The 19,688-nt window shown below is 45.5% G+C and overlaps 1 protein-coding gene across 9 annotated transcripts in view; it reads right to left on the bottom strand.

Annotated features, from left to right (window-relative positions):
• Window positions 1-19,688, bottom strand: part of LOC106606547 (SUN domain-containing protein 1) — a 43,575-nt gene that overhangs the window by 6,955 nt on the left and 16,932 nt on the right. For 6 of the 9 annotated variants that reach the window (XM_014202834.3, XM_014202831.3, XM_014202835.3 and 3 more), the window contains 13 exons: window positions 11,863-12,051; window positions 11,007-11,233; window positions 10,451-10,477; window positions 9,890-10,207; window positions 9,275-9,409; window positions 8,603-8,734; window positions 5,429-5,512; window positions 3,261-3,377; window positions 2,211-2,342; window positions 1,992-2,085; window positions 1,305-1,363; window positions 718-902; window positions 249-530 (listed from right to left, as the gene is read on the bottom strand). In XM_014202834.3, the coding sequence (XP_014058309.3) occupies window positions 249-530; window positions 718-902; window positions 1,305-1,363; window positions 1,992-2,085; window positions 2,211-2,342; window positions 3,261-3,377; window positions 5,429-5,512; window positions 8,603-8,734; window positions 9,275-9,409; window positions 9,890-10,207; window positions 10,451-10,477; window positions 11,007-11,233; window positions 11,863-11,978 (1,908 nt within the window). In that variant the 5' untranslated portion in view covers window positions 11,979-12,051. The remainder of the gene's footprint in view (window positions 1-248; window positions 531-717; window positions 903-1,304; window positions 1,364-1,991; window positions 2,086-2,210; window positions 2,343-3,260; window positions 3,378-5,428; window positions 5,513-8,602; window positions 8,735-9,274; window positions 9,410-9,889; window positions 10,208-10,450; window positions 10,478-11,006; window positions 11,234-11,862; window positions 12,052-19,688) is intronic. The other 3 variants (XM_014202829.3, XM_014202830.3, XM_045719906.2) reach the window with 3 other exon arrangements.

Below are 19,688 nucleotides of genomic sequence, written 5' to 3'. Positions count from 1 at the left end.
CAAACCCCAAACTCATTCCTGCCACCAAACCCCAAACTCATTCCTGCCACCAAACCCCAAACTCATTCCTGCCACCAAACCCCAACCTCATTCCTGCCACCAAACCCCAACCTCATTCCTGCCACCAAGCCCCAACCTCATTCCTGCCACCAAACCCCAACCTCATTCCTGCCACCAAGTCCCAGTCCTATCAACATCTTTGGTGTCCGGCCCCAGTCCCTTTCCCCTCCCCTGACAGCCATCCCTACCTGTGCCCTGTGTGAGGCCTCCTGCTGCTCCAGCTCTCCTCTCAGCAGGGTGATCCTGTGCTCCAGCAAGCCAGAGACCCAGAGACCCAGGCTGTCCCTGTCCGTCTGGCTGTCCAGCTGCTCCCTCAGGAGGGTGTACTGGGCCAGGGTGTCCCCGTGATGCTGCTCCTGCCTCTGGTCCCCCTGCTGCACCCGCTCCCACAGCAGGGCCAGACCATGCTCCACCCGCTCCAGACGCTCCAGGCTCTCTGTGTCCACGGTGACTATGGGGGGAAGGACTGGCTGTAGAGGGAGATACGGGATAGACAGAAATAAAGGAGGGACACAGAAGTATAGTGAGTGGTTAGAGAGAGAACAAGAAAGCTTGTTTTAGTCCAACATTCATGAGGCAGGTGTATTTCATGAAGTACCATATTCGCACAATACAGACATAAATAGAGAGACGCCCTCAGGCGAGCTCCTCTCTTACCTGTGCCTGTGGGCCGGGGGGTGCTGGGGTAGTCTGCTCCAGTGGTGTGGCGGGGGTGGGAACAAGGGCAGGGGTCAGGATAAACGATGACAGGGTGAAGGGGGACACCACTCTGGAGCGCCACTCTGTCAGGTTTATGGCTGGAAGGTAGGAGAGAAAACTGGACGGACCCCAGAACCACAACCCTGAGAGGAGAGAGAAACAAGGAAATGAATCAACAGGATCTACAGTATGCAACAACCTGCCTGTCTTTACTATAAATGCAGTGAAAGCTTTATTGGATTAGCACCTGTTGTTTCTTAGGCTTTTATTGTTTACGTTTTTTTGTGTTTATGCATGAATTTGGGGATTTGATAGTAGCTTGTGGGTTTATGAATGCAAGTCAGTGCTTTTCTGTGTAGACTGTTAGTGTGTAAAAGTGTTGTTCCACAGAAGGGCTGGTTCTGTAGCTGTGTGCCCAGTAAGAGTGTCCTAGATCTGGGGCTGGATTTGGAGTAAGCTCTGGGGGGCTGGTTAACAGCTCTGGTGCTACACAGCTGACAGATCGGCGTATTTGTGTGTGAAGTAGGTTACGTCAGGTGACTCACACAGGAGTAGCAGGAGGGGAAGGAGGAAGAGGAGGAGCCTCCACATTCTGGGCAGGCACCTGAAAGACACACACAGAGCAGTGAGCAAAACACACCTGAGACATGCACACACACACACACACACACCGTCAAACATAACCTGATCAGACACTGTAACCTTTTCTTCCTCAGATGAGAGAAATAATTGAATCAAAATGTAATATTTAAAAGTCTTGACTAAATAATTCAATCATCATATCTGTCATGTGCATCTAACTAATTGACAGAACCCATCTATCATGACCCTTTGTTATCATTATTTAATTTCATCTGAAGAAATGACAAATGCCTAAATATAACCAAAATATAATTCAATCTAATTAAGATTTATCGTGTTAGACAGAGCCTGCATAAGAACAGTCATAAATATTGATCAAACATGCACAATGATAACTGGGTCTCAGACACAAACAGGAAGGTACAATGTAAACTTGTCCAATGACAAAAACGTTTTACTACGGTTTGCCCCAGATATCTGAAATGTCTCTGCTGTCAATCACATCAATCAAAAGTTAGACACAGTTAAATCTGCAACCTTTGATAACAAAGAACAATAGTAGGTCAATAAAAATCATCTACACATGGATCTTTCTGAGAACTACACTGACAAAAGTCACATGAGTTGGATACAGTAACAGAGGCTCTCACCGGGTCAGGAAGAAGACGTTGAACAAAGACATGAGAGACACCAGCTGGTACCAGCCTGTCCCCAGACACCACAACAACCGCCTGGCTGCTTTACCTGGGGGGGGGGGGGGGGGGGGGTATCATTACTGTAACGTAGCGTGTATGATATAAGAAAGAGCAACTGATTAAACAACTAAATACTGATGATGAAGAGGATGGATGCAACACAGGGTAACTAACCTGGAGCTCCCAGGACTAGCCACAGCACTGACAGGAGTCTCTGAGCCACTGATCGTACTGCTGACCCCACTGCTGACCCCAGCGCCAGGCCTGCCCTCACTACATAGTAACCTGGCTGGAGCAGACAGTAGCCTGGAAGGTCAGAACAAACACTCAACGTTGGAGCTTTCATTAGAAAAGGGTCTTTGTATGAAACTTTATGCGCTGCTATTTTGGCCATGTCTCTCTTAAAAAATATATATATTTTTTTATCTCAATGAGATTAACCTGTTAAAATAAAAGGTAAAAAAACTAAGAAATCATAGTGATTCAATTCAGTAAATAGAGTGCTAATGACATGGTAATAACAAATGCTAGGCATTAGGACAAGGCTTCAGTTCACAACTGATTTCAGATCAGCTCTCTGGAGTCTAGTCCTGACCTCAGCCACTATCAGCAGTGCAACAAAACAGGTCCTAGACCAGTAGTGGAAGGAAGGGAATTGTATTCCCCCACACACACAGTTTGTATATAATTTGCATTGATGTCAATGAGAGATTCCTATGAAAAGTCTATGTGCGCAAGGTTTATAAAGCAAGGGTCGTATTCATTAGGCACCAAACAGAATCAAACTGACTGAGTCAGGGAAGGACTACCTGAACTTGTCCAATAAGAAATGCTTGTTTTTGGTTTCTGTTGCAGAACGTTTTGCTATGGTTTGGACAAATCAATACAACTCTGATGTATGTGTATTAGGTCAGTAAGGAAGGAAGCCAGGGAGAGGAGGAAGGGGGTTAACGTGTATGTGTATTAGATCCGTAAGGAAGCCAGGAGGAGGAGGAAGGGGGTTAACCTGTATGTGTATTAGATCATTAAGGAAGCCAGGAGGAGGAGGAAGGGGGTTAACCTGTATGTGTATTAGATCAGTAAGGAAGCCAGGGAGAGGAGGAAGGGGGTTAACTTGTATGTATATTCGATCAGTAAGGAAGCCAGGGAGAGGAGGAAGGGGGTTAACCTGTATGTATATTAGATCAGTAAGGAAGCCAGGAGGAGGAGGAAGGGGATTATAACCTGTGTAAGCTATAAGGGTCCACAGACCCCCCAGTAGACGGTGAGTTCTGGAGGTCTGTGTGTGACTGTGGACCAGTGTGTTGGTCCCCAGGTGCTGCTTCCCTTTACAGTCGTCACCTGAGGCAGACCACATGACGGATGGATGGCAGACGAGGAAAAGAAAACAAACAAATGAATGAAAAATTAAATGCAATAAACATCAACGCAACTCAGAAGCAAAAAATTTATAGAACTTAACAAATCAGAAGTCAAATTAAAGTTCCAAATAATGTATGAAATGTAAAAGCATTCAAATAAAATTAATAGAATAAAAAGGAAAGTTTTCCATCTTCCTAAGTCAGAGGGTGGTTTAACCTTCCAGACTTGGAAATGTATCAACTCGCTACCCAAGGCTTTTACTTGTGACATATAGTTAAATACACTAAAGAGGAACAATGGGTACATATTGAAGATGCACGTGCTCATCCCCAGAATCTTTTGACGTGTCTATTTTCAAAGGATGAAGCTAAGAACATTAACAACTACATAGTTAAGAACACTAAAACAATATGGAAGAAAATGAAACTTCTTTTACCGAAACAACAAATATCGCTCCCTAGAAACACGACCTTATGGAATAATCCTTTGACAGCTTTTCAGAATTCATCGATAAACTGTCCCACTTGGAAAACTAAAGGCAAGAACAGTTGGAGCATAACTAACGAAATTACAGTTAACAAAAATGTATGCTTAATCCAGTATAAAGTTATGTTTCGAATTTATTATACAAGAGAAATATTCTACAACACAAGAGCGAAGTCATGTCTCAAGTGTAAAACTAATAATAACTCCATTATCCATACTTTGAGAATGCTACAAAGTTTGGAAGTTATGGGCGGAGCTAGAAAGTTGTCTATCAGAAGTATTACAATGTAAACGTACTTTTAATCCATCTGTCTGCATATTTCAAGACATGTCATGTGGGGGTGTAGTGAGATATCCAATGGGCTGGACGATTCTCTTCTCATCAATCATTTTGAAAAAACAGATACTAAAAACTTGGAAGTCGATCACTCCGCCATCATTGACACAATGGAAAAATCGAATGATGTATTATTGAAATAGCATGGGTAAATGAGAAAAACAAATTGGTACAATTTAAGACCAAGTTGCAAACAATAATTCAGGCACTAGGGATGGGAGTGTGAGCATGCAGGTCTGGGCAGATAAGATGTAGTCATTGTTTGTATGTCTGTACATTTTTGTTTATATGTATTTGTTTTTTTTGGAAAGTAAAAAAAAGGAAGAAAAGGAAAATCCAATATTATAAAAACTACCAACCACAGAAAAAATGCTTCTGAATGAGTGAAATGTCCACAGTGTAAGAGCTGCAACACAGTTGACAGAGAACTGTCTGTCTGTCAATCTCTGGTTGCATTCCAGGTTGTCTTTATTCAAAATGCATAGATGATCAAACCTTAAGAAAACACCTTAAAACACAGGAACCACGTTAATATGAAAAAGCAATCTTCTGAGATGTACGCATGTGCAAACAAGAAAGGCAACGTTCCAGGTTCTCTCTTTGGTGACACAGCCCATCCCTTCCTCCCTCCTCTCCAGATGTTTGGATTAGCAACTTCTGTGTCAAACAGGCCTTTGTTCTCTGTTTGACGTTTGTTCAACTGCATTGTCAGGATCGTATGTCATTCTGTCTGACTCTGACACCAGTGTCATTTAGGAAGACGTTCGATAAGACATCATGGAATATGGACTACAGGACTATATCTTCTCCCAGTTTCCTTGAAACAATCTTTAAAGTGAAGTGAAACATTCACAGAGATACATCTGATTGATCTTTATGGGTCTCGGCCTTTTCAAAATAATCTTTAAAAAAACTTCTCAGTGCTTGTATGGAAACACACAAACACCTGCTCTATCTGACTAGGGAGACCAGTAGCCAGAGTACAGTCACTGACTGGTGAAAGAGGTGTGACCGGCTGGCCACTGGCCCTAGTGGTTCACGTAACCCCTGTGCACTGATCTGGAAATAGGTCACACATTGAATTAACTCTGGGTCAATCAGGGTGACAAAGTGGCCCCCTGGCACGTATAAGGCACTTGAGAGGGAATTAGTGTTTGTGTGTGCCCATGCACATGGGTGTGTGTGTGTGAGTGTGTTGACTACTTACACAATGAGCCATTCAAAAAGTGGGGGTGTCTGTCTCCCATCACGTGGTCTTTTACATTCATGCTCCCACAGTAACTAGAGTGAGCTGCAACACAACAAACTATTAATAATCATATTTACATACCAAAACATTTCATTCTGCAGGCGAGTGGCGACCAAGAGCGTGTGACGCATTGTATATAACGACACACAAAGAGAGGGTAAGAGGGAAATTTGCATATCACCAAGGGAACCAACCAAAGTGGAAAGAAGACCATTTGTTTATGACGTAATCAAGTGGACTTGTATTAAACCGGAGATGGATGGATGGAGACGGAGACGGAGACGGAGACACAGACAGACAGACAGACAGACAGACAGACAGACAGACAGACAGACAGACAGACAGACAGACAGACAGACAGACAGACAGACAGACAGACAGACAGACAGACAGACAGACAGACAGACAGACAGACAGACAGACAGACAGACAGACAGACAGACAGACAGACAGACAGACAGACAGACAGACAGACAGACAGACAGACAGACAGACAGACAGACAGACAGACAGACAGACAGACAGACAGACAGACAGACAGACAGACAGACAGACAGACAGACAGACAGACAGACAGACAGACAGACAGACAGACAGACAGACAGACAGACAGACAGACAGACAGACAGACAGACAGACAGACAGACAGACAGACAGACAGACAGACAGACAGACAGACAGACAGACAGACAGACAGACAGACAGACAGACAGACAGACAGACAGACAGACAGACAGACAGACAGACAGACAGACAGACAGACAGACAGACAGACAGACAGACAGACAGACAGACAGACAGACAGACAGACAGACAGACAGACAGACAGACAGACAGACAGACAGACAGACAGACAGACAGACAGACAGACAGACAGACAGACAGACAGACAGACAGACAGACAGACAGACAGACAGACAGACAGACAGACAGACAGACAGACAGACAGACAGACAGACAGACAGACAGACAGACAGACAGACAGACAGACAGACAGACAGACAGACAGACAGACAGTCAGTCAGTCAGTAGAGGGGTGAGAGGAGAATGGAGAGCAGGAGGAAACGGGTGAAGAGGGACTCTGAGACATAAAGATCTAGTCAGAGTGTAGGAAAGAGGGGGTCTGGGAGAGAGGAGGATTCAGGTATGGAGTGTATGGGGAAAACAAAGATGAGCGACATGCAGTGAGGTGGTACAGGAGTTCTGTCTGTCTATAAGAAGTATGGAGGAACGTTTCAGTGATGAGCATACAGTCATGGCCAAAAGTTTTGAGAATGACACAAATTTTAATTTCCACAAAGTTTGCTGCTTCAGTGTCTTTAGATATTTTTGTCAGATGTTACTATGGAATACTGAAGTATAATTACAAGCATTTCATAAGTGTCAAAGGCTTTTATTGACAATTACATGAAGTTGATGCAAAGAGTCAATATTTGCAGTGTTGACCCTTCTTTTTCAAGACCTCTGCAATCCGCCCTGGCATGCTGTCAATTAACTTCTGGGCCACATCCTGACTGATGGCAGCCCATTCTTGCATATTCAATGCTTGGAGTTTGTCAGAAATTGTGGGTTTTTGTTTGTCCACCTGCCTCTTGAGGATTGACCATAATGGGATTAAGGTCTGGGGAGTTTCCTGGCCATGGACCCAAAATATCAATGTTTTGTTCCCCGAGCCACTTAGTTATCATTTTTGCCTTATGGCAAGGTGCTCCATCATGCTGGAAAAGGCATTGATCGTCACCAAACTGTTCCTGGACGGTTGGGAGAAGTTGCTCTCAGAGGATGTGTTGGTACCATTCTTTATTCATGGCTGTGTTCTTAGGCAAAATTGTAAGTGAGCCCACTCCCTTCGCTGAGAAGCAACCCCACACATGAATGGTCTCAGGATGCTTTACTGTTGGCATGACACAGGACTGATGGTAGCGCTCACCTTGTCTTCTCCAGACAAGCTTTTTTCCGGATGCCCCAAACAATCGGAAAGGGGATTCATCAGAGAAAATGACTTTACCCCAGTCCTCAGCAGTCCAATCCCTGTACCTTTGGCAGAATATCAGTCTGTCCCTGATGTTTTTCCTGGAGAGAAGTGGCTTCTTTGCTGCCCTTCTTGACACCAGGCCATCCTCCAATAGTCTTCGCCTCACTGTGCGTGCAGATGCACTCACACCTGCCTGCTGCCATTCCTGAGCAAGCTCTGTACTGGTGGTGCCCCGATCCCGCAGCTGAATCAACTTTAGGAGACGGTCTGGGCGCTTGCTGGACTTCCTTGGTCGCGCTGAAGCCTTCTTCACAACAATTGAACCGCTCTCCTTGAAGTTCTTGATGAGCCGATAAATGGTTGATTTAGGTGCAATGTTACTGGCAGCAATATCCTTGCCTGTGAAGCCCTTTTTATGCAAAGCAATGATGACAGCGTGTGTTTCCTAGCAGGTAACCATGCTTGACAGAGGATGAACAATGATTCCAAGCACCACCCTCCTTTTGAAACTTCCAGTCTGTTATTCGAACTCAATCAGCATAACAGAGTGATCTCCGGCCTTGTCCTCGTCAACACTCACACCTGTGTTAACGAGAGAATCACTGACATGATGTCAGCTGGTCCTTTTGTGGCAGGGCTGAAATGCAGTGGAAATGTTTTGGGGGGGATTTAGTTCATTTGCATGGCATAACATTCTGGAGTATATGCAAATTGCCATCATACAAACTGAGGCAGAAGACTATGTGAAAATGTATATTTGTGTCATTCTCAAAACTTTTGGCCACGGCTATACAGAGGTAGATGGACAGAGCTGGAGAGAGAGGCTCTGAAGACTGAAAGAGAGTTATCTGTGGTGAAACTACACAGTAGAAAACAGCATCTGTACATACTATGGAGAGAAGCATTCCTCTACATTATAATCCACCAAACCATTAGTATACATGCACAGTTAACCTTATGCCCAGCCTTCACAGATACGTTTTCACAGACACAGAAATGCAAAGACCAAGAGCTTGAGAAAGAAAAGTCGTGTCGGCGGACAGTGGAAATAGAGGGCTGAAAAAAAGAGGGTCACTGAGGTGGGGACTGGTCAGTGTTGATGATCGATGACCTTTGACCCATGCCTCCTGACTTCAGGTCGGCGGTGGGTCAGGTACCTTTGCCTTCGTAGCCGTTGGCCCTGTAGCCCATCATCCTGTGGAGAGTGGTCTGCTTATAGAGCCAAGAGACACGGGACGCGCTGGAGGAGACGGCCCGTCTGGCCCTGTCTAAGAGGGACACCAGGACACCTAGTGACACAACCATACCACACATCAAATGTCAGGTCAAACAATCTGTCTGTTAAACCCCCGTCCCCTTTCCAGCCCGGGACCAGATCAGTATTTTGCTTTATTTAGCTGACTACTCAGACTACTATAATTTTGTATTTTTGCTTCATTTAAACAACTCATCTGACTAATGTTAAGGCCCATACAGATCTGGGACCAGGCTATTCCATTTCCACCTCGAACGTCACAGTTTTGAGGCTGGGAAGAGACAGGAGTGGAAATACCTTTGAATCTTAAAAATATATATTTTTATAGCACTGTTACAATTAACTCAGGTCCAGTCCCTTGAGATTATCAGGTTGAACAGCTTTGAATAAGTCAAACCATGAAAGACAGTAAAAAAAAAAAGAAAGAGAGATGGGTGGGTGGGTGGGAAGGGAAGTAGTATAATGGGGGAATTCAGTGATGTAAAATTTGCAGATAGATATACAATGAATAGAGCTGATATGATTCCCAGTTGCGCCCCTCTGAACAGACCCCAGTAGTAAGAATTACATATACCTTTGCCTGAGTGGCTCTTGGCCCTTGTACCCAGCCACAGAACGTTCTGGAAGAGCAGTGTCATCATGGACACTATGGGGGCCAGGGCTCGTCTGCTGTAGTGGAAACACGTGTTAGAGACTGACATCAGGAGACCTAGACAGAGAAAGGACAGCAGGTTAGTTAACTTAGCTGGACATATAAAAGGTGGAGAAATGGGTCCTTCTCCTAAGTGGAAACTCACATAGCGTTAGCCCTAACAAGCGAACAGAAACAGAGAAACACACAAGAAATGGCTGGTTGACTGATCATTTTAACTTATTTCGGACATTCTGGGCTTTTAAGGTGGTCTCCTAACGGGATACAGAGATTTTATAAATTAAGGAAACAGTGTGATATGCACAGGTTTGTAAACCATCAAACAGAAATAACCTCCTGTTTACCTTTTTACTAGGACAGGAACACTGGGTCATGTTCATTAGGGAATGCAACAGAAAGCGTTTTGCAATAGAAAATGAAATGAGCGTCCAGGTTGCCCCTCCATGATTCAGTCTGTTTTCTTCCATTTGGTGCCTAATGAACACAACCCAGTTTCACTCCCCAGTCAGTTGTGTGCACACTAGGTAAGGTTCTCACCAGTCTTGCTCCTCTGACTCTTGACCGTGCAGTATAAACTGGAGGATGAGGCTGATGATGATGAGATGGCGTTAGCAGCTGCTGCAGCAGAGGCAGCCTGGGATGAGGAAGAGGATGAAAGGGCGGCGGCAGCTGCTGCAGCAGAGGCAGCCTGAGACGAGGAAGAGGAGGAGTATGTGGTGAGAGCTTCTTTCCTCTCAGAGTGTATGGAACAGTCTTTACAGGTGTAACCGTTGGCGACCATGGCGTGGCTGTGCGACACAGTGTTGACGCCGCCGTTCGCACCCGTTGAGCTGTGGTCCGTCCTTGAACTCCTCCCTGGGGGAAACACACACAAGAGGAACATTTTTAAGTACAACTCTGACTAGAAAACCATTTCTTCATTTATTTCTCATCAGTCCATTTATATGGTCTCAAAATATCATTATTTTGCACATCAGAGCTAGCCTTAAAGCAAGCCTGTGTTTACTTCCTGGAAAAGTGTTGTGATGATGCGTAATAAAAGATCACTACCCGGGTGAGTGCTCACAAATATCATTAGAATGAATGGTGAAGTCTCACCTTTCAGATTGGTATCCTGATCTGAACCTAGACAGAATAAAGCATTATTAAATCATCCAAGCCAGCGGGAGATCATTGAATACTGATTCATTAATTGTATTGAGTCACACGGGTAATAACGCAGCTAATCTCTGTAAAACCACATTAAATGATTAAATGGAGAGATTATACAAATCAGCCTGCCCCATCTCTCCCCTGGTATTCCCACAAATCATCCATCAGTCCTGCCTTACATATCAGACAGACACACAAACAACAAACTGCAGTAATTAAAATTAGCATGCTAGCTAGTTAGCTTAAACTGCTACAGTAAAACTGCTAGTTTTACCTCATATATTCTAATGAGGTTGACTGGTCCTAGACCTGTGCTTTAGCCATTGTATGACAGACTGTCTGACCATACCTGTCATGTTAAGCCAACGATAGTCGGAGGAGTTGGCTAATGCACATACCGTACAGGTCTGGGACCAGAATAGAGCTAATGTATCCTCTCTATCAAACGTAACCCTTCCTCTGATCGTATGACCCATGCCCTGCCCTTTCCTCTTGGACTGACCCCAGTAGCCATCTGTGGTAGTAGTGGTGGTGGATCGCTGGCGGAGGCTGGACTGGTCCAGGATGGAGGATAGCAGGGAGGCATCGCTGGCAGTGGTGCAGCCCGTTGAGGGAGTGTTGGTAGTGGAGAAGGAGAGGGTCTTGCGTGGCGTCTGATTCAGGGACAGGGACTGGTTCAGGGACCGGGAGCTGGAGGCAGACTGCTGCTGCTTTCTGCTCCTTACCATCCTGAGAGACAAGAGAGAGATTGGTAGAGATTATAGAAGTCAGTGTGTGCCTGTCTCTGTGTGTATCTGCCTCCAGCTGCCTCTGTGTGTATCTGCCTCTGTGTACATGTTTAATGTTAATATAATGCTAATGTTTCTAACTTTTGTGTCTGCATGAGTGCGTTTGTGTGTTTCCATTGACTCCCTTCCCCTGTGTAGTCTGACCGTGACTCTCTGACTGGACCCTGTGTAGTCTGACCATGACTCTCTCTGACTGGACCCTGTGTAGTCTGACCGTGACTCTCTCTGACTGGACCCTGTGTAGTCTGACCGTGACTCTCTCTGACTGGACCCTGTGTAGTCTGACCGTGACTCTCTCTGACTGGACCCTGTGTAGTCTGACCATGACTCTCTCTGACTGGACCCTGTGTAGTCTGACCATGACTCTCTCTGACTGGACCCTGTGTAGTCTGACCATGACTCTCTCTGACTGGACCCTGTGTAGTCTGACCGTGACTCTCTGACTGGACCCTGTGTAGTCTAACCATGACTCTCAATGACTGGACCCTGTGTAGTCTGACCGTGACTCTCTCTGACTGGACCCTGTGTAGTCTGACCATGACTCTCTGACTGGACCCTGTGTAGTCTTACCATGACTCTGTTCGACTGGACCCTCCGCTGCTGTGGTTCTGGGAGGAGAAGTCAGCCAGGCTGTCGTTGCCATAGAGACCACCAGTGGTCTGCAGACGCAGGCTCCGCCGCGACATCCTGGGCGAGTTGAACACGGGAGCGATCTGATGCGCCTTCTCAAATTCTAGGGCCACAGTCGAGTAGCTGGAGCTAAGGACAGAAGGATAGGGAAAGAAAGAGAGAGAAGAAAGAGAGCAGGAGAAAGGGATGAGGGGAAGAGAGGAGATGGCAAGAGAGTGGGATAGTGAGATGGCAAAGAAAGGGAGGAAAGAGAGGACAGGGGAAGAGATGATATAGCAAGGGAGAAAAAAATGGCAAGAAAGATGAGGGATGGATAGATGGCAAGAAAGATGAGATGGATAGAAACAGAGGGATGGATAGAAACAGAGGGATGATAGAAACAGAGGGAGAGTGAAAAAAGGAGAGAAGTGTGGTGAATTTAGGTACTGTATGACTCAATCACAGTGCCTGAGCTTCTTATCATTTGCTGTAGGCCTATCAGAGGCCTTGGTCTGAATCAGACCAGCACTTCTGTGGTTTCAGCTTACCTCAACATGAAATCAACAACCCTCTCCCTCTGAGTCAGTCAGGGCCAGTATTCATAACAGTTAACTTATTCATTATCACCTAAAAGGCTAAACTGATCCCAGATCAGCACTCCTACTCTAAGAGCTTTATTAATGCAGGCCCAGGGCTTAGTTAGCATAACATGATTAATACGGACATTCCCAAGTTCCTCCCATCCATTGACTGTATCTTAGTCACATATATAAACTAGAGAGAGACACTTTGTTTTGTAAACAACAGCAACACAGCATTGGGACAGCTGTAGCAGCTCAGTAGGGAGAGAATGTTACCATAGGAACTGTTCCTGGAGCTGAACACTGGGCTCTCTGGAAATGACTCACCCAATAAACACGAGGAAAGAATACAAATGGAGAAAGAACAAGGACTGTATGTGAAAGAGGAGAGGCCCAGACAGATGGATAATGGAATGGATAAGGACACTGTATACCAGTCCCGTGTGGCATAGTTGGTAGAACATGGTGCTTGCAACACCAGGGTTGTGGGTTCATATCCCAAGGGGGACCAGTACAAAAATATATGTACCTTTTGGATAAGATCATATTAAGTTGAAGTCGGAAGTTTACATACACTTAGGTTGGAGCCATTAAAACTCGTTTTTCAACCACTCTACAAATTTCTTGTTAACAAATGATAGTTTTGTCAAGTCGGTTAGGACATCTACTTTGTGCATGACAAGTAATTTTTCCAACAATTGTTTACAGACAGATTATTTCACTTATAATTCACTGTATCACAATTTCAGTGGGTCAGAAGTTTACATACACTAAGTTGACTGTGACTTTAAACAGCTTGGAAAATTCCAGAAAATTATGTCATTGCTTTAGAAGCTTCTGATAGGCTAATTGACATCATTTGAGGTGTACCTGTGGATGTATTTCAAGGCCTACCTTCAAACTCAGTGCCTCTTTGCTTGACATCATGGGAAAAACAAAAGAAATCAGTTAAGACCTCAGAAAAAAAGTTGTAGACCTCCACAAGTCTGGTTCATCCTTTGGAGCAGTTTCCAAACGCCTGAAGGTACCACGTTCATCTGTACAAATAATAGTATGCAAGTATAAACACCATGGGACCACGCAGCCGTCATACCGCTCAGGAAGGAGACGCACTCTGTCTCCTAGAGATGAACCTACTTTGGTGTAAAAAGTGCAAATCAATCCCAGAACAACAGCAAAGGACCTTGTGAAGATGCTGGAGGAAACAGGTACAAAAGTATCTATATCCACAGTAAAACAAGTCCTATATCGACATAACCTGAAAGGCCGCTCAGCAAGGAAGAAGCCACTGCTCCAAAACCGCCATAAAAAAAGCCAGACTATGGTTTGCAACTGCATATCAAATCAAATTTATTTATATAGCCCTTCGTACATCAGCTGATATCTCAAAGTGCTGTACAGAAACCCAGCCTAAAACCCCAAACAGCAAGCAATGCATGTGAAAGAAGCACGGTGGCTAGGAAAAACTCCCTAGGAAGCACGGGGGTGGCAGTATCATGTTGTGGGGGTGCTTTGCTGCATGAGGGACTGGTGCACTTCACAAAATAGATGGCATCATGAGGACGGAAAATTATGTGGATATATTGAAGCAACATCTCAAGACATCAGTCAGGAAGTTAAAGCTTGGTCGCAAATGGGTCTTCCAAATGGACAATTAAACCCAAGCATACTTCCAAAGTTGTGGCAAAATGGTGGCCATCACAAAACCCTGAACTCAATCCCATAGAAAATTTGTGGGCAGAACTGAAAAAGCGTGTGAGCAAGCAGGCCTACAGACCTGACTCAGTTACACCAGCTCTGTCAGGAGGAATGGGCCAAAATTCACCCAACTTATTGTGGGAAGCTTGTGGAAGGCTACCCGAAACGTTTGACCCAAGTTAAACAATTGAGTGTATGTAAACTTCTGAAAAACGGGGAATGTGATGAAAGAAATAAAATGAAATTAATCACTCTTCTATTATTCTGACACTTCACATTGTTAAAATAAAGTGGTGATCCTAACTGACCTAAGACAGGCAATTTTACTAGGATTAAGCAATTGTGAAAAAACGAGTTTAAATATATTTGGTTAAGGTGTATGTAAACTTCCAACTTACACTGTAAATGTAAAATAATATACCAGTTTGAGCCACTAAGATGTGGAGTGGAGACGGAATGTAAATATTGTGAATATAGAATTGGACACTACTGCAGCAGTAGCTACAAACTCTCTCTCTGACTCACTCATACCAGACCACACCCCCTGGCTGAGTATGCAGGCAGGGCCAAGACCGGTGCCAACATTCCATCATAGAACATCTAAATCATTATTGCCACATTGGCTCTTAGAAACAGATCCTTTCAGAGTATACTTGAGTCTTGTCTATTGCATGTGTACACACACACACACACACACGTACTAACAATCGTGATTTGATGTTAAACACACAGCAGTAGGGTAATATTATCCTACAGTAGGTTGGGACTCCTCTCCTTTGTATGTCAGTCATCTAAATCCCCCTGACAGACAAGAAGGGCAGTTGAGGAGGAAAAAGCATCTTAGCTGACTGACTGTGTTCAAGAACTTCCCTTCCTGTAATGGAGATGGGAGGCGGGAACAAAATGTAAGCACAAACACATGGTCTCATTCAATGTTGCAACCACAACAGTGAGAGTCCATAAGACCAAGTTCTGAACAACAACATGTGGCAGCCATTTAAAACAATGCAACACTGAAGGAAGAACAGGGGGTGGGTCCCACACACAGCCAGGCTGTTCTCAGATGCCACTCCTTCTCTAAAGGCCCCCAACATATAAACAGGGGCTCTGGCTGTAGAGGCCTCCTCCATCAGTCAATCCCCAGGCCTGTGTGTGTTGTGTCCTCCTGGCCCTAAGACCTCAGGATTACACCATCCCATCCAGAGCCAATTATGGGCTTTGCTTTCCTCCTCCTGCTTGCTGCTCCACCTGGCTCTCCTACACACACCAACACCTCTCAATGTGACTGTGTGCTCTTCCACAGAGTGTGTGTGCTCTTCCGGGGAGTGTGTGTGCTCTTCCGGGGAGTGTGTGTGCTCTTCCGGGGAGTGTGTGTGCTCTTCCGGGGAGTGTGTGTGCTCTTCCGGGGAGTGTGTGTGCTCTTCCGGGGAGTGTGTGTGCTCTTCCGGGGAGTGTGTGTGCTCTTCCGGGGAGTGTTTTGGTGGGATGGAGTTTTGGCATGCCTGATGACATCACCTGGCGGTAAATGAGTTAATAGACCAATAAGAAAAGAGAGTTCCAAACCTCTCTGCCAATAACAGCTAGTTGCTAAGAAGCAATTTTTGTTAATTTCTGACCATTTTATTTGAAAACAATCACAGTAAGATACTTATTTGTTCCCCAGAAATAATTTATTATTGAAATGAAAACAGCTGCATTGGATCTTTAAGAATACCCTGTGTGCCCCTGTTCCCCCCTCCATGTAATGTGGACTGTCTCCTGTCTACCCCCCAACATCTAATACCCTGGCTAGGGGCGCTGTCTCCTGTCTACCCCCCAACATCCTAATACCCTGGCTAGGGGCAGTGTCTCCTGTCTACCCCCCAACATCCTAATACCCTGGCTAGGGGCAGTGTCTCCTGTCTACCCCCCAACATCCTAATACCCTGGTTAGGGGCGCTGTCTCCTGTCTACCCCCCAACATCCTAATACCCTGGCTAGGGGCGGTGTCTCCTGTCTACCCCCAACATCCTAATACCCTGGCTAGGGGTGGTGTCTCCTGTCTACCCCCCAACATCTAATACCCTGGCTAGGGGCAGTGTCTCCTGTCTACCCCCCAACATCCTAATACCCTGGCTAGGGGCAGTGTCTCCTGTCTACCCCCCAACATCTAATCCCCTGGTTAGGGGCGGTGTCTCCTGTCTACCCCCAACATCTAATACCCTGGTTAGGGGCGGTGTCTCCTGTCTACCCCCCAACATCTAATCCCCTGGTTAGGGGCGGTGTCTCCTGTCTACCCCCAACATCTAATACCCTGGCTAGGGGCGGTGTCTCCTGTCTACACCCCAACATCCTAATACCCTGGCTAGGGGCGGTGTCTCCTGTCTACACCCCAACATCTAATACCCTGGCTAGGGGCGGTGTCTCCTGTCTACCCCCAACATCCTAATACCCTGGCTAGGGGCGGTGTCTCCTGTCTACACCCCAACATCTAATACCCTGGCTAGGGGCGGTGTCTCCTGTCTACCCCCAACATCCTAATACCCTGGCTAGGGGCGGTGTCTCCTGTCTACACCCCAACATCTAATACCCTGGCTAGGGGCGGTGTCTCCTGTCTACCCCCAACATCCTAATACCCTGGCTAGGGGCGGTGTCTCCTGTCTACCCCCAACATCCTAATACCCTGGCTAGGGGCGGTGTCTCCTGTCTACACCCCAACATCTAATACCCTGGCTAGGGGCGGTGTCTCCTGTCTACACCCCAACATCTAATACCCTGGCTAGGGGCGGTATCTCCTGTCTACCCCCAACATCTAATACCCTGGTTAGGGGCGGTGTCTCCTGTCTACCCCCCAACATCTAATACCCTGGCTAGGGGCGGTGTCTCCTGTCTACCCCCAACATCCTAATACCCTGGCTAGGGGCGGTGTCTCCTGTCTACACCCCAACATCTAATACCCTGGCTAGGGGCGGTGTCTCCTGTCTACCCCCCAACATCCTAATACAAATTCTAGGGGCTGTCTCTCCTGTCTTACACACACACACACACTAGCCAGGCTACGGTCTGTGTTAGGACTGTAGAGGGCAGCTTTACCCACACAGGGTCACACTGTGACTGTCTGCAGTGCCAAGGTCACTCTGCCCCCCTGTAGGGAACACATGCTCCCTGGAGGGCACTGCTAGGGTGAGAGAGAGCACTGAGAAGTCAGGGGGGACTGCAGGGTACAAACTGACTGTTTTTAACTGTTCAGCATATCACAGGTGTGCTGTGCAAAGACAACATTTAGTCTCAGGGCAGGGAAAGGTACTGTACTTCACAGTGGGCTGAGTGTGTTGTGGTGGGATCAATCATCAATGCATTCAGAATGAATTTACTAACTGGAACCATGCTTATATCTGCACTGACTGTAAACGTCAGAAGGCACCCAGAAGAACCCATGATTGCACGGCACAGAGCTCAGAAGAGAATAACACAGCACTACCTACAGATGTAGGATCTTAATTAGAGACAGTTTGCTACGACAGGAAAATAAGAAGATTATAATTATGTGGATTATAATTACATTTATATTTTTGTAGGGGTGATAAAATGTTTCGTAAGGGAAAATCTAGTCTGAAATTTCTAAGTGGAAATTACAAACTTCAGAAGGCATTATAAACCTCAAATACACAACAAATTTTACATTTCCTGCAAAGGGCTGATTCAATCAACATGTAGTGAACAATATTAAGCTCTCTCACGCTGTCCTACATGTGTATGTGGAGGCTGCTGCAGCAGGAGTTAGCCTAGTGCAGAGTTAATAAGGCAGCTTTCACCAGACACTGCACTATACTACCCTCCAGAACAATCACACCAGACCCTGCACTATACTACCCTCCAGAACAATCACACCAGACCCTGCACTATACTACCCTCCCGAACAATCACACCAGACCCTGCACTATACTACCCTCCCGAACAATCACACCAGACCCTGCACTATACTACCCTCCAGAACAATCACACCAGACCCTCCACTATACTACCCTCCCGAACAATCACACCAGACCCTGCACTATACTACCCTCCAGAACAATCACACCAGACCCTGCACTATACTACCCTCCAGAACAATCACACCAGACCCTGCACTATACTACCCTCCAGAACAATCACACCAGACCCTGCACTATACTACCCTCCAGAACAATCACACCAGACCCTGCACTATACTACCCTCCAGAACAATCACACCAGACCCTGCACTATACTACCCTCCAGAACAATCACACCAGACCCTGCACTATACTACCCTCCAGAACAATCACACCAGACCCTGCACTATACTACCCTCCAGAACAATCACACCAGACCCTGCACTATACTACCCTCCAGAACAATCACACCAGACCCTGCACTATACTACCCTCCAGAACAATCACACCAGACCCTGCACTATACTACCCTCCAGAACAACACACCAGACCCTCCACTATACTACCCTCCAGAACAACACACCAGACCCTGCACTATACTACCCTCCAGAACAACACACCAGACCCTGCACTATACTACCCTCCAGAACAACACACCAGACTAGAGGTCGACCGGTTATGATTTTTCAACGCCGATACCGATTATTGGAGGACCCCAAAAAAAAACGATACCGATTAAATCGGTCGATTTTATTTTTTTATTTGTAATAATGACAATTACAACAATACTTATTTTAACTTAATATAATACATCAATAAAATCTATTTAGCCTCAAATAAATAATGAAACATGTTCAATTTGGTTTAAATAATGCAAAAACAAAGTGTTGGAGAAGAAAGTAAAAGTGCAATATGTGCCATGTAAGAAAGCTAACGTTTAAGTGCCTTGCTCAGAACATGAGAACATATGAAAGCTGGTGGTTCCTTTTAACATGAGTCTTCAATATTCCCAGGTAAGAAGTTTTAGGTTGTAGTTATTATAGGAATTATAGGACTATTTCTCTCTATACCATTTGTATTTCATATACCTTTGACTGTTGGATGTTCTTATAGGCACTTTAGTTTTGCCAGTGTAACAGTTTAGCTTCCGTCCCTCTCCTCGCCCCTACCTGGGCTTGAACCGGGAACACATCAACAACAGCCACCCTCGAAGCATCGTTAACCATCGCTCCACAAAAGCTTTAATCCTATGCATCTTTCATCAATGTTTATGATGAGTATTTCTGTAATTTGATTTGCCTCTCTGCAATTTCACCGGATGTTATTTGAGACAATGCATTACTGAACATAACGCGCCAATTTAAACTGAGGTTTTTGGACATAAAGAGGGACATTATTGTAACATGGAGTCCTGGGAGTGCCACCTGATGAAGATCAAAGGTTAGTAATTCATTTCATCGCTATTTCTGACTTTTGTGAGTCCTCTCCTTGGCTGTGAAATGTCAGTATGGTTTCTTGTGGCTAGGCGCTGTCCTAACATAATCGCATGGTGTGCTTCCGCCATAAAGCCTTTTTGAAATCAGACACTGGTTGGATTAACAAGAAGTTTATCTTT

The sequence above is a fragment of the Salmo salar genome, chromosome 06 (genome assembly GCF_965601325.2).
Source record: "Salmo salar chromosome 06, fSalSal1, whole genome shotgun sequence".
Classification (NCBI taxonomy): Eukaryota; Metazoa; Chordata; class Actinopteri; order Salmoniformes; family Salmonidae; genus Salmo; species Salmo salar.
Note: the sequence above shows the minus strand (reverse complement) of the source record. Positions and strands in the feature narration are given on the sequence as shown.